Genomic DNA, 13,996 nt, shown 5'->3' on the forward strand with positions numbered 1-13,996 from the left:
AAAAGACAATAAGATAAATGAAAAATTTTGATAAATGCTAACCTTACAATTTACAAGTTTATTAATCCAGCAGCTATCAGATATTTTAATTATATTTGATTGTCTCAATTTGTTTATGGTGTACATTCTGAAAGGTATTTTAAAACAACATCAACAATATTTGCAATTCAGATAATATTATACATATCAAAAGTCAACAAAATGAAATAAAATTACAGTCAGGCCCTGAAATTCAATGATCTCTTTAAAGCACAATTATGCAGCAAATCCTTAAACTACTAACTATACTTGTAGATAAGCAGCCAGTTTATAATAATCTTAATTTTACAGAGATTTTATCTGAAATCTATTTTGATTAGATGTATTCTGTACATGCTCTTAAAAGTTTCCTTTTTGGTAATTATCTGTAAATGGTAAGTTTCCCACTTGTGGGAGTAATGAAGGATCATCATATCTTATCTTATCTTATCTTATCTGGTAGCCTGTCATGCCTGTCCACCACTTACCAAGGGTGATGGTTAAAAGCTGAGGACACATTTCGTTGTGTCTCTGTGTGCTGTGCAGTGGTGTATCACAAACACTTCAATTTTCAAAACTAGTTTTGTTTTACACAGGGAAATTTCTATATGCAATAAAAACAAAAAACTGGTTTTGTCTTGCTAAATACATGGATAAAAACCTGTAATCAGTTTTGTATTTAAAATTAGTCTACAATAAATCACTTCAAAACATTCAACCTTGTGATCTATAGTGAAAAAGTGACTAACTGTAACAAAGCACCATTTTGATGAACCAACGTGTATTTTTTACTTACTGCTTTTAACACACAAGAAGAGGTGAATTCTGTCACCACTGAAATATTAAGGGAGATTGATTCCAAAGTTTTCCCCCTTCTGTTCAAAGTATCGCTTGAATCGGGCTGTGGCATATCTGTAAATGAAAATGCACAGCATTGTTATCTGCACATATTGATGAGCCATTACTTTTATATTACAGATATAAAAGTAAAAATTACAATCATTTTTTCTTTTTGAAAATCAAACCTCATCATGCTAATTATCCTATATCATCTATCAATGTCAGTGTTTCCCATCCCTGGTCCGTTGCCAAAACGTCTTCACTCCAACCCTACCTTAGTTAGGCTCAGGTAATGGCCTAATAATGAATGGGGCAGGTTGTGAAGACATGTGGGTTGGAACACTATTGTCTTTCAATGGCCAATTTATATTTTAATTGCACATGCTACTCTGTGTAAAATATTAAACAAATATAAATAAATGCAGTATATACATTTAAAACAAAAGAATAAAAAAGAAAACAGACTCTGCCAATATACTTACCTATTGTCTTCTCTATAGGTAATGTAATGAGTGAATTAAAATTAATTAAAAAGTGAAGAAATTATTTGAAGATTCAAATAATTTAGTGGGGAATATGAATTTTAATTCACATTTCACATCCCCTTGTTATGGTGTTTTAGTATTTCTCGTTTTGAATAAGTGAGAATAAAACAAGATAATTTCCTTACTTGACAAAGTCAAAATTAATAGTGGAGTAGGTGGCCTGAAGAATTGCCCAAAGACCCCAGTTAAAGTGTGAAGCCTTGAAAAAAAGAGAACATATTTAGAATTAAACAATGCAATATTATATTTGCAATATTATATTTATACAATTATATTTGCAAGCATTTATATTCTTATTGTTTTTATGACTGGAATATGCTACTTTTCATTTGTCCTTATTTATATTGTTTTTGACACGTTGGGCTGGACATGGCAATGAAGGAGGACGCATATGCACGACTTCACACAACACGAGTTTAATACAGACTGCACACAACAAGGGAACATCAACACGCAATGACCCGACGGCGAACAGACACCAACATACTTATAAATATACAACAGGTGAACACGATCAGGGAACATTACACGAGACGAACATGAAACTCCGGTCCGGACTCCGGATCCGAAGTAACCCCTGCCGGTCCGGATCATTTTTTTTATATGATAGTGTGAGCTTATGAAACGTCTTGATGAAACTATATGGCTTTCCTCCCTCCCTTGGTCGCTTGTCTGGTATGTCTTTTTGTTGTTCCCACACACCACGTAAGAATATTTCCTTTTGTGTTTTGGCCCTTTTGTCTTTTTCTTCCTTTATTAAAAGTCACTGTTTTATGAAACCGTGCCTCCTGCTTCATTTAATCCAGAATGACACCTGATCCTGACCAGACAACTCTGGAAAAAACTGTACAGACACTGCTGGCTGGGTCCATTTAATGACCCCAGTGGTCTCACTACATGGGTAAAATCAAGAACCCATTATGACAAATGCAGACAAGGCCATATCACTAACATCTGCACCAACATAATACTCTAAAAGATAATATAATACACCCTTATACTTTAACATTCTGTAATATTTGAGTAGTATGAGGTGTGAATCACTACGGATTTGCGGGAGACAACTGAAATGGAATACACATACTCACACTGTCACAGCACACACTGAATGAAGGACTCAAGAGCATGACCATTTAATGAATGGTTACCTGTGAAAACTTGCAGACTTTGATGTACAGCTCCTGTACTTCATGTTCTGTGACTGGATCCACCAAGCCAGTGCATCTCTTGAAAGTCTCCAGGTAAGTGAACAGCCAGTCCTTCTGCAGCTCCCAGCTGGGATAAAGTCTGTAATCGACCTCCATCACACCTTCAAGTCCATTGAAAATAAACGTGTTTGCATGGACTTGTTAAAGAGGATACATGTATAATATACATGTTCTAAATAGTTTATTGGAGCATAAATATACAATATATAGTACTATAAAATTTATATCACATTAGCATCTAATATCAATCAAAATGAATTTTAATAATTGGTAATTGGACTGAGAGCTTTGAGGTTGATTGTCGTGCAGATTACTGTCCAGTAATATTAGACACAGAAACTAATTCTGGCTCTGGAGATTCAAACATGTATGAAGCTGCTTGACAGAACATCCATTTTTCAGGTCATGGCTGCAAATGGTTTCCGTGTCCTCAGTGGATACTCGTTTGTTTATGGGGTGATAAAGTCATCACACTTTTTATTTCACTTCTGTAGTCTTTAATTATTCAGTAGGTGTGAATGCGGAACCTACCTGCAAACTCATTGAAATGGTTGGCAATGTCATAGGCCTGATAATTGAAGTCTGCATATTCATAATCAATAAATTTGACACATCCTGAGGATAAAAAAAAAAGACAAATAACTGAGGCTAATACTGAGGAGGTCCATAGTAATAAATCATTCAGCCCTTGAGAGAGAAAAATGTTAGAGGGAAAACAATATATCATGAAAAACATGGAGACTGTTATCTATTCGAACAGCAGAACGGATCATTAAGTTTAAGTGCACTCACCGTCAACACCATAGCTCACCTTGGTTGTGGTTGTAGATGATATTTTTAGTCAGAAGATCATTGTGACATACTACTGTTAAGGAGTCGACGTGACCCAGGTGTTGTTTCAGCTCCTCCATTTCGCATGAAAGGATGTGAACGCTGGGAACTTCCTGTAGGAGAGCACGCCTAAGGGAGGGGAAGGAAAGTGATGGATTCAGGAAAAATAATAATTGCATTAATCATCTTGAAATGCAATTCACCATCATACTATTGAGATGCTTCATAAAAGATTTCAAATGCAAATTAAATTCAATTAAATTCAAAGATCTTTATTTGTCCCCGAGGGGCAATTTAGAAGGCACAGTGGAACTTGCAGTATGAACAATGATAAATAACTGTACATAACAAAGTTAAAGTGAAGTGATTGTCACACGTGATACACAGCAGCACAGCACACAGTGCACACAGTGAAATTTGTCCTCTGCATTTAACCCATCACCCCAAGTGAGCAGTGGGCAGCCACGACAAGCGCCCGGGGAGCAGTGTGTGGGGACGGTGCTTTGCTCAGTGGCACCTCAGTGGTACCTTAGCAGATTGGGATTCAAACCAGCAACCTTCTGATTACGGGTACGCTTTCTTAACCACTAGGCCACCACTGCCCCACAGAAGCAGTAAGTGTGTGGGGTGATAGTGGTTGTTTTTTTTTGGGGGGGGGACTAGTTCTAGTTTTACAGAACTACTCTCACTACCTGCACATACATTTTTTGGCCAAGGAGAAATACACAAATGAATCCCGTCCTCCAAACCAGGCACTTCACTACATCTTTCACAGTCCGAGCTGGAGTCAGGTGCAGAAACCAGCAGCGCGTGATGGAACCGCCGTAACCCCTGGCCTCTTGGGTCCTTTAAACACTGCTATACCTGTTTACGTCCGGGACAAACAGTCACAGTGGTTTCGGGGGAAGCACAATAAAATGGGAAGAGCAGCCTTCCTGTTTACAGATGCCAACACAGACAATCTGACTCTGTGTCCAGATGTCTGATTATGTATGTGTACATTCCTTCAGACTAGTTTACTTCGTTTTTTTTTTTTTTTTTTTCATATGTTCCCTCCATCATTTTTCATTTAGCGGATGCGAGGACACCTGACTACAGCTTTAATAAACAGGAGGGATGTGATGCCGGATTTGGTGTCATATAAGGGGAATAGCGGTGGTAGGAGAATCCATGAGGGGATATGACCTCGCTGAGAAACTTGTTGAAAGATTCTTGTCAGGACAGACAAGTGTTCCAGTGAGGAGGCGTATCAGTAGGTCAGCAATGTCTTCCACTACTGCTGAGGATATGGTTTAATCCCTGTGTGCGCGGCACCCCCTGGTGCAGATGCTCACACCTAAACGGTACTGAGTTGTTACAATAGTTTTATAGAACTATTCTCACTGCCTGCACATACATTTTCAAGCAGATAAATGCAGCAAGTGGGGAGAAATCCACAAATGAATCTCGTCCTCCAAACCAGGCACTTCACTACATCTTTCACAGTTCATCAGAAACGTTTTGCCATTAAAGTGTCTATACCGTCATGTGAAAAAGTGTTTGCCCCCTCTGATTTCTTACCGACATTTAAATGTTTGAGATCCTCCAACAAATGTAAGTATTAGTCAAAGGCAACACAAGTACACGCAAAATGTGTTTAAGTGAAGGATTTTATCATTAAAAAAGAATGTGATTAATTGCCTCAACTATAATCAGTAGTTTGCAATTAATTGCAATGAGGAATTTTGGCCCTTTCATCTGGTCAGAATTATTGTAGTTCAGCCACGTTTGAGGGTTTTAAGGCCACAGCATCTCAATAGGATTCAGGTGAGGACTTTGACTAGGATACTGCAGACTCTTCATTCTGTGGCCATCGACAGGCCACTCCTGGGAAGGTTCACCACTGTTCCATGTTTTCACCATTTGTGGATTATGGCTCTCACTGTGGTTTGCTGAAGCCCATACTTTTTTTTTCTTATTTGTTCATGAATTTCTTTGGATCTCGGCATGATTTTTCACTTAAAAGAAACATTCAAGCAGATGCTTTGGTGACTTTCATGCGCCAGGACACTAGCTTGGAACGCAGAGCAAGAGGTACAACTTGATGTGAGCCATGAAAAACCAGATCATCTTGGACAGCAAACTCGAGGCGCAGTCTGTAGTACTTCTGAGAACATCTGCCAGCTGGTCTGCACATTCTCTGAGCATCTTCCAGGGATGTTGTCTGGTCCAACTCTGTGAAGAGTAGACACAGCACCTCATCACTGGGAAGAGGGTTGTTCTGTTTGTCGAATCGTGTGTAGAAGTCGTTCAGCGCATCAGGTAGGGAGGGGTCACTGTCACAGGCAGAGGTTTTAGTCCTTTATAAAGTGAAGTGATTGTCACATGTGATACACAGCAACACAGCACATGGTGCACACAAACATTAGCTTGTGACATCCTGGATGCCCGGCCACATGCGCCGTGTCTCCGCTGTCCTAGAAGGGGATTTTCTGGCCATGTGCACGCTTTGTTGCTCTAATGGCTCGAGACAGATCTTAGGGCCACCTTGTCACCCTTCCTAAAGGCGGAGTCTTGAGCTCTGAGCAGCTCACGTACCTCTGCAGTCAACCACTGCTTTTTGATTGGTCTTGTGGTGATGGACTTAAAAGACTGTATTGTCATCAGTGCATTTGCTGATGTAGCTGCTCACTCCTCCAAGGTGACGGTGTTGTTGCCGTTGGTTGCAGCCTCCCTGAACATTTGCCAGTCAATGCACTCAAAGCAGTCTTGAAGAGCATAAAGGGCTCTTGCTGGCCAGGTTCTCAGACTAAAGAAGTGTGACAACCTTGGTGTCAATATCATCACTGGATGTAGATTCTTCATCTGACTGTGAGTCAGCTGGTAAAGGTCGACGTGAGAAATTGTCAGCTGGAGCATTTTGAGCACGTTGGTAGAAGATCACATCATAGGTGAATGATGAGTAGACCATCTTGCAACGTGCCAAACGGCACGTCCAACACCCTTTGTCCTCAAATGAGAGTCTCCTGGCGCCAACTCAGGAGAGTTGTGAGGGCTTGGTGGTCTGTCCACAAAGTAAAACGTTGGCGCCATGTACGCCATTAGTGCGGTCAGGCAGGGAAACGTTGGGAATGCGATCTTCTGAATAAGTCACCAACCCGGCTGTAGGAGTAGTCAGCGGAATGTGACTCTGTAGATACTGTGAGGCAGAATGGTCACTGCTGATCCTGTGTCAGTGATCCACATTTGTACAGTAATTTTCACTGAGCAAGTGTTTTTTCTAGATATTTCCTCTCTGAATTCCATGTAAAGCACAGTAAATTCAGGCCGATGGATTTCGAGCGCGCTCGATTGAGCAGAGCGACAAAGTGACAAAAGTGACAGACTTTCTTGCATAGCCGGCATGTTGCTGTTGCAGCGGAGCAAGCCACAGCATTTGCCAAATGTCTTTCAGGACGACAGTGGAAGCAACAGTTCTTTGTACCTGCATGAGCTGAAGCCATTTTCAGAGTCTGTAAAACAGACAATGTTGGCAAGTGGAATCTTTTTCAGCACTTTTTTAGCCTTTTAGCAGTACCTTGGCAGGGTAGCGTGTAGAAAATCATCTGTTCCTCTGTACCGAGACAATGAAGCAGCCGAGAATCCGAAACACGCAACACGTTGCAGGAAGCAAGGAATCTGCAACTCGTGCTCGTCTCCAACTCCGGAACTAATTCCACCTCATAACACACATACATCCAGCAAAGGTTACTGTACATGGAACACAATCCTTTATATTTGAAAACAAGTCAGGAAGAATCAGAAACCGTCCAAGGAAGGTCTGCTTTACCGCTATGAGTAAAATATTGGTTAACTCTTTGGATTGCTTGGTTAGGGGACACTTGGGTACTTTTATTTCCAATGGTGCTTTTTGAAGCAATGTGGGCCCAAAATTTATCTTGCATCTAATCGTAGATGATTATATGACATTATTGTAGTTAAATTAAAGATGTTAAAAACAGGAGGAGATTGTAATTATTGGACCAGTCCAAGGCCTTAAGTAGGGACGAAAAGAACCATTTACAGTGATTTTGGATGCAAGTAACCAATTGAATCTTGTTGAAGATTAAATGAGATTTTCCCCAGGACATGCCTTTTTGGTGTGTGTCCCTTTAAATTCTAAATGAGGAAGAGAGAGGTGGGGCAGGGTGAAGAACTTATAGAAGTGAGGTCGCATTCATGGAAACGACGTCATCAACACCATTCACTAAGAACAATGTTTGGCAAAGACAGGAAGTCATGTCAGCGTTTGTCCTGAAAAATTTAAATGAACCCAGAGGTTCTTCAGAGTCTCAAATGGTGTTTTGCAAGCCATGACAGTCGGTAGAGCTACTCTTTTAGAGGAGGGGTGCTAAATTCTCTGGGCAGGTAAAGCATGAGAAAGGGGAGGCAACCTTTCCCCTTATGACGACATAAGGGGAAAAATTCCAGATCCAACCACTCATTTCTAGCCACTGCAGGACCATAGACAGGCCAGGGGAACTAGGGTTAATGTTAAATCATCTCACATGTTTTCAGACCCTGTTCAATATGAAAGACTCACTTTATCCATGTGGACTCATGGACAAAAACATTATAAAGTGGATGATGTCCTTTATTTCTTCAGTTGTCTCGTCATATTTTTTAAGATAGTCACTGTCATTAATGTCTGCCATTACTCCTCCCACCTACCCTCAGGTACAACTGCTCAGGACTGCAGAATTTGCATCTGCCAGGCAAACTGAGTCATATTTATTTCCAGGAACACAGAAACATAGTTGTAATGCAGTTGTAATGCAGCAGAGTAACATTATCTCCCCAGTATCACACTGTGGTGTAATGAAATGTTCTTGTCCACTCACCTCTGCTGCGTTGATGTGTCCTTCAGAGACTCTTTAACCAGCTGAAGTAACCGAGAGATTTTTGTCCACAATACTGGTGCAGGGACAGAGGACATTCTGGACTTGATTGCATGCAATCTCCCCATTTCTGCTGCAATTAGTCTAGTTATAAAAGACAAGACTAATATTGGTAAATGGTCTAGGCATGGTCAGGTTTTTAATCATAAATATGACATTGGTAGGTAATTGTTTTCTCTGGGCATTGCTGGGCCTGTTCTAGATTTTATACCTAGTAGCTATAATGTTTTTTTTTTTTAAAGCAAAAGTGTTAGCAACTAAGGTGAGAAGATTTCTTATTAAATTGTTCCTCAATCATTACAGTTTTCAGTCCAGTTAAATCATTTCATAACTCAGCTGAAATTCACAGAAATTTAAATGCATCAGGAAGGGTATCTGGCGTAAGGTGGCCTTCCTTAACCGCTAGGCCACCACTGCCCCATTTCAATTCATCATTTAACTCAAACTGGGGAAAATGTAGTTACATGTCTGTGTAGTATGAAATACTGTGTAAAACTCAAACTTCACACACTTGGACAGCAGATGGACACACAGCAGATGGATAACAGAGAGGTTGGTGCAGTCTATGCTTAACTCAGATTAAGTAATATATGTGTGTGTGTGTGTGTGTGTGTGTGTGTGTGTGTGTGTGTGTGTGTCTGTGTGTGAGAGAGACCCTAACTACTGCAAGAGAGCTAAAACACAGCTGAAACAGAGAAATAGGCAGAGTGCAGGGCGAGCTCTCTGGACTTGATTTCATGCTTCTACTAATAAATCCTACAGACATTATCGGTCTCTTAAATGAATTAAATCTTGATAATTTTCTTGCTTCATTTCTTATTACTCATCAGTTTTAGCTTGCTCTTTTTCAATTCACTTGGACTTTCGTCGTCTACATTTTTTATTCAGTTTTACACCTCCTATACCAGCAGTTCAGTTAAAACGATTGTATTAACTCACAAAGTGCTGTTATTTACTGATGAGCTGAATGTGCATTTGATGCAGGGCACTGTTGAAGTGATCAGTGCCCTGTCTGGTATGTTATTTACTATGGACAAAGACAACAGACTGGACAAAAGCCCACGGCTTGCCTGTAGACAGCAGGCTGTCTAAGTGCCGACTCATCCAACGTGATCCCCTGTACAAACTCATAACAGATGCCGTTCTGGAAGCTGCAGAAGATCTGTGGGCCACAACCATGCTCATGGAGCAGTTGGAACATCTCCACCTCCCTGTCCCGGTCCACAAACAGCTCTGTCTTCTGTCCATAGATTCGTACCAACACCGCCCCAGAGTCACAGCGGGAGCCCACATAGCAGCACATCAGTTGGTTAGTGATGCCCTCTGTAAAGACCTATAGGTGATATAACAATATATATAGAATTTATTTCAAACACAACAATGCAGTCATAAATACAGCAATACAGCAGTCATTTAATATTAGTCAATTCCAAAGCAAGTCATGAAAATTGCAGTTTAGTGAGGTTTAGTTGGGTGGGTGGAAAGCCCAAGATTTACACACAGAACCAAAAGCATTACACTGCCTTCACTGGCAGTCATTCTTGCCATGAAGTGTAAATCATCGGGCCAGGCCATCCTTCTTTCATTGCTCCACGGTCCAGTTCTGAGGTTCACATGCATATTGTAGGCATGGTAAAGGATGTAATAAAATGTACAACAGGAGATAAAATAGATAAAAGAATACCGTGGTTGACTTCCAGCATCTTACAGGTATTTATTGTGCACATAATTGTGCATGTAGGCCTTTTGATTGTACATATATTTATATATCAACAACGAGCATGGCTTCCACACATTTTTTGGTCTTCTTAATATTTGTCCTCGGAGGTGAAGGGGTAGTGGATGTGGATGTTTGTTGTAGGTAATTGTGTTAAAGTTAGAAATGTATCATCTTTTTTTTATGTAAGCCAACACTGCGTGTTCCTTGTTCATATTTCATACCTTTGGACAAAAAAAACAAGACACATTATCCATTTTATTTATTGTAGTGAATGCAATACACTAATATTACATCATTTTGAATTTTCCTCTATGGTACTGGACCAGACACAAAACAAGACAAAACATACACCAAAATGTGTTTGTATAAATGCACCAGTGTAATGCACTGTTGCACAAGGTCACCCATAATGTACTTTATCACTGGAAGGGCACATGGTTGGGCACATAAACCTGTCTGTATAAGTAGTATAAATGACAACTAATTAAATTTGTCACTCGAAAGCACTGTTTCTTAGTACCTCACCTGAGCAATTCTGTCAAAGGGTCTTCCAGGAAGACTGATCTAAAGGGCACCCATGGACATTTAGGGCAATACATAACAGCACTGATAGACCCAATCCACATTTTATGTCCAAATTTTATATAATCTCTTCATTAATTCTAAATTTGAATACATAATAAATAAATAAATATAAACCACTATTTCTTAAATCTAAATACCTAGCTATGAGGGGTCACCAAGTTGCTTATATGTTACATCAACAGATTAATAACCTTCAATGTGAAATATATGGTATCCATGTCACCTTGGTGGAGCAAAATACATGAGATACATACATCATTTTTTCAGACTGACCACTGATCAAGAAATTAATAATAATGTTGACTGTTGCTCATTGGCTTAGACAGAAGTGGCTTCCCATTCTAAAAAACACTTCACTCACTGGCCTGAGGGATTGCTTTAATACTTTCAACCAAGGTAAATCATTTTAGCCAGAACAGAAACCATGACAATCTTCAACTTGCCTTCATTCCAATATCCTCAGGTTTCCATTGTGGTCTGAGAGACTTTAGAAGCTTCATGACTCCACTGCTAGGCTCATCTTCTTCCACAAATATGTCAAGGTGAAGAAGCCCCACATCATGCCTTCTGAAGACTGTGGCTGCTGCTGTTGACATTTCCGTTTTAATTTGGCCCAGTTGGAAGTTCTTACAAGTCAAGTTACCCTTGATGATACCCTGTTTCTGATGTTCCTGCAGGGCACTTTGTCTCATCCACCCCTGTGTCCACTGACACAGCAAAACAGCTGGTTTATCAAAGTACACCGCTTCTTTGGGTATCTTCAACTTATGAGTGGGGTTTACTTATTAACCCTATGCTTTACACATGTGCTCTACAGTATGACCCAAATTCCTTCAGTGTGTTTGGTAGATTATATGACAGTTCAGATTGTATGCTAGATTTCTTTCCTGTTTGTAATACCTCTGTATGCCAGCGGTGATACAATGTGCAGTAAAACAATAAAGTCCAACTGAGTTAATTAGTTGTATTTTCACTCAAAAATCAAGAATACAACCATCCTCATCAAACACTGTATGTGTATTTCATTTTTTCTTTGTCGCTTTCTTTGTGCTCTGTGATTTTCCTGTATGCACACATATGCAGGAAGATGACAGTGCTATTGATACAGATGCTGAGGATAAAATATTTGATTTTGTTACATTTCATACCCTTCCTCTCTTATTCTGTATTTTCACTGTAGATTCTTCAGTAAATCATTCATAAAAAAGTAAACAGAAAAAGTCCAACAGTCCTTTACACATTTATTCTGAGTAGCCCGTCATGCCAAGGATGAGGCACAAGGCACAAGTGGGCGACCGGGCCAGGCGACAAAGGGCAGTTCACAAAAAAGGGCATTCACAAAAACGACGTCATCAACACCATTCACTGACCACCGCTGACCAACAAAATTTGAAACTGTCAAGATTTCTACTTTACACCTACTTTTGAGGAAAAAATGTGTACGGATTTTGTCGTTATAAAATTTATTTACAGTGTATTTTGTGCATGTGTATGACGCTTGGCACCCAAAACTCCCGTTCTTTTTGTGATTGTTTTTCTTATTGTAATACAAAGCACAGAGTGCACACCACAAAATGTGTCTTCTACATTTCATCCATACCTTCCTTAAGCTCTAGGCCACCGCTGGCCTGTGTTTGGTTGTAGGTTATACTATTGTTTTAATATGTTTATGTTTCAGTCATTCATGTGTGTATAGAGGATTTCAATTTCGGCGTATGTTTAATATTATTTAAATTAGAATTTCTACAGTAAAGTGAACTTAAAGTTGGCATTAGCGCAATCGCATCAATTCAGCGAGTTGTGAAAAAAATTAAGCAATGAGTCAACAAGCTTACAAACATAGTGATGCCAGCTTCACAGTCACATTAATTTTCACACCAAGATGACCTCCCCCTGTCCTCTGTCACCTGTAGCTGTGCAATACAGTGGAGAACATATGCTTCATTCCCTGCATATCTGATGCACTGTGATGTACTGTAAACATTGGCTGCACAGGTACGTTATGTAATGCCACCATGTTTCACAAATCATACCCATATCCATTTTAGTGACCAAGATGTCAAAAAAGACAGAATGCAAGAATAAAGCAAAAAATATATGCACTATGGCAAGCCAAACAGGAAATAAATTAAATATATATAATGACAGGAAACTGAATATATGGAATGAAATTTGAATATTTGGAATTAAAGCCTGAATATATGGAATGAAACGTGAATATATGGAATGAAAGTCTGATTATATATCTGCCAAGGCTGGTTTATCAGTTTATCTGTCATTTAAAACGTTTGATTAAAACGTGTCTGATCCTGACAGGTCTGCTCCACCCCAAAGTGAAAGATCATAACCACTTCCACCTCATATTCTGTTAGTCACAGACTTATCTAGTCAAGTGATGGTTAATTTTTTCAAGTGATGGTTAATTTAAAAAAAGGAGCAATGAGGGGACCAAAACTGAGGATTAAAAGCGTACACAACTGCTTCAAAACATCTTAACAGCAGAAGTTAGGAAGTGACAGAGGAAGAAGTCAGATTACAACAGAAAAAGTCAGTGACAGAAACCAAACGAGAGGGAGTTGAGGGTTGGACAGCCAGAGGCTACCCAGAGGAGCCTATCTCTGTTCTCACCATCCAAGCCCTCCACAGAGCTCATGCATGCATTTTTCATGACTCGACCTGGTGCGACAGCTCACTGAACAAAGTATCTCATCTCTTCACTGGGCCCTTCACATACACAGTCTTCATTGTTTTGTAGGTTGTGTATTGCCTTGGTAACAAGGCCAGAGATCCCCACAGGTGGACCAATGGCAAACCCAAGGGGAGAGGAACTCAGAGGGAACGTGGGAGACCCCTAGCATCAAACCAGGGACAAAACAAAAGACAAATCCAGCATAGCCCAACCACCATGGGGATGAAATATCACCATGACCTCAAAAAATGACAACTGGCCTGAAACTTCAAAGCCAGTGGTGGGCTTCTGCCTCTGTCCCCTTGCTTTCTGTTCCTTAGCCAGGCCAAAGCTTTGTTCATCTACTTTGGACATATATAATGGGAAAATTTCAGTAACAATGTTCCTTGGAGACGTTGTAGCAGATCCTTGATGTTTACTGGAAGGCCTGTCAGAGCTCAACAAGATGTACTACATTGTACTACATTGATTGCATTCATGGGCAGAAGGTGAAGAAAAATTCTCATAAATACAGTCATGTGAGAACATTAGGACACCATATGAAAGCCTGTATATTTTAAAACATATTTGGACATATGGATATTTAATATCAATTTTAATGATATTGAGGGATCCAAATAATATAACTAAACAATTAAAAATTA

The 13,996-nt window shown here is 39.7% G+C and overlaps 1 protein-coding gene across 1 annotated transcript; it reads right to left on the reverse strand.

Annotated features, from left to right (window-relative positions):
- Window positions 1-38: 38 nt before the first annotated feature.
- Window positions 39-11,382, reverse strand: LOC114794485 (ethanolamine kinase 1). The gene is made up of 8 exons (XM_028987062.1): window positions 11,107-11,382; window positions 9,429-9,691; window positions 8,302-8,442; window positions 3,423-3,571; window positions 3,143-3,226; window positions 2,552-2,712; window positions 1,529-1,602; window positions 39-930 (listed from the first exon to the last, which is right to left on the reverse strand). Exons 1-8 carry the CDS (start codon window positions 11,353-11,355, stop codon window positions 861-863), a joined length of 1,191 nt encoding a protein of 396 aa, XP_028842895.1. The 5' UTR covers window positions 11,356-11,382; the 3' UTR covers window positions 39-860.
- Window positions 11,383-13,996: the final 2,614 nt, after the last annotated feature.

This window comes from Denticeps clupeoides, chromosome 7 (genome assembly GCF_900700375.1).
Source record: "Denticeps clupeoides chromosome 7, fDenClu1.1, whole genome shotgun sequence".
NCBI classification, from domain to species: Eukaryota; Metazoa; Chordata; class Actinopteri; order Clupeiformes; family Denticipitidae; genus Denticeps; species Denticeps clupeoides.

Bases quoted from the DNA above. Each gene is read 5' to 3' on its own strand.
- LOC114794485 (XM_028987062.1), bottom strand. From the start codon at position 11,355: ATGAGACAAAGTGCCCTGCAGGAACATCAGAAACAGGGTATCATCAAG. The intron at 8,443-9,428 runs GCAAGCCGTGGG...TTTTATAACTAG, and splicing joins AGACAGCCTGCTGTCTACAG to ACTAATTGCAGCAGAAATGG. The intron at 931-1,528 runs GTAAGGAAATTA...TTTCATTTACAG, and splicing joins ATTAATTTTGACTTTGTCAA to ATATGCCACAGCCCGATTCA.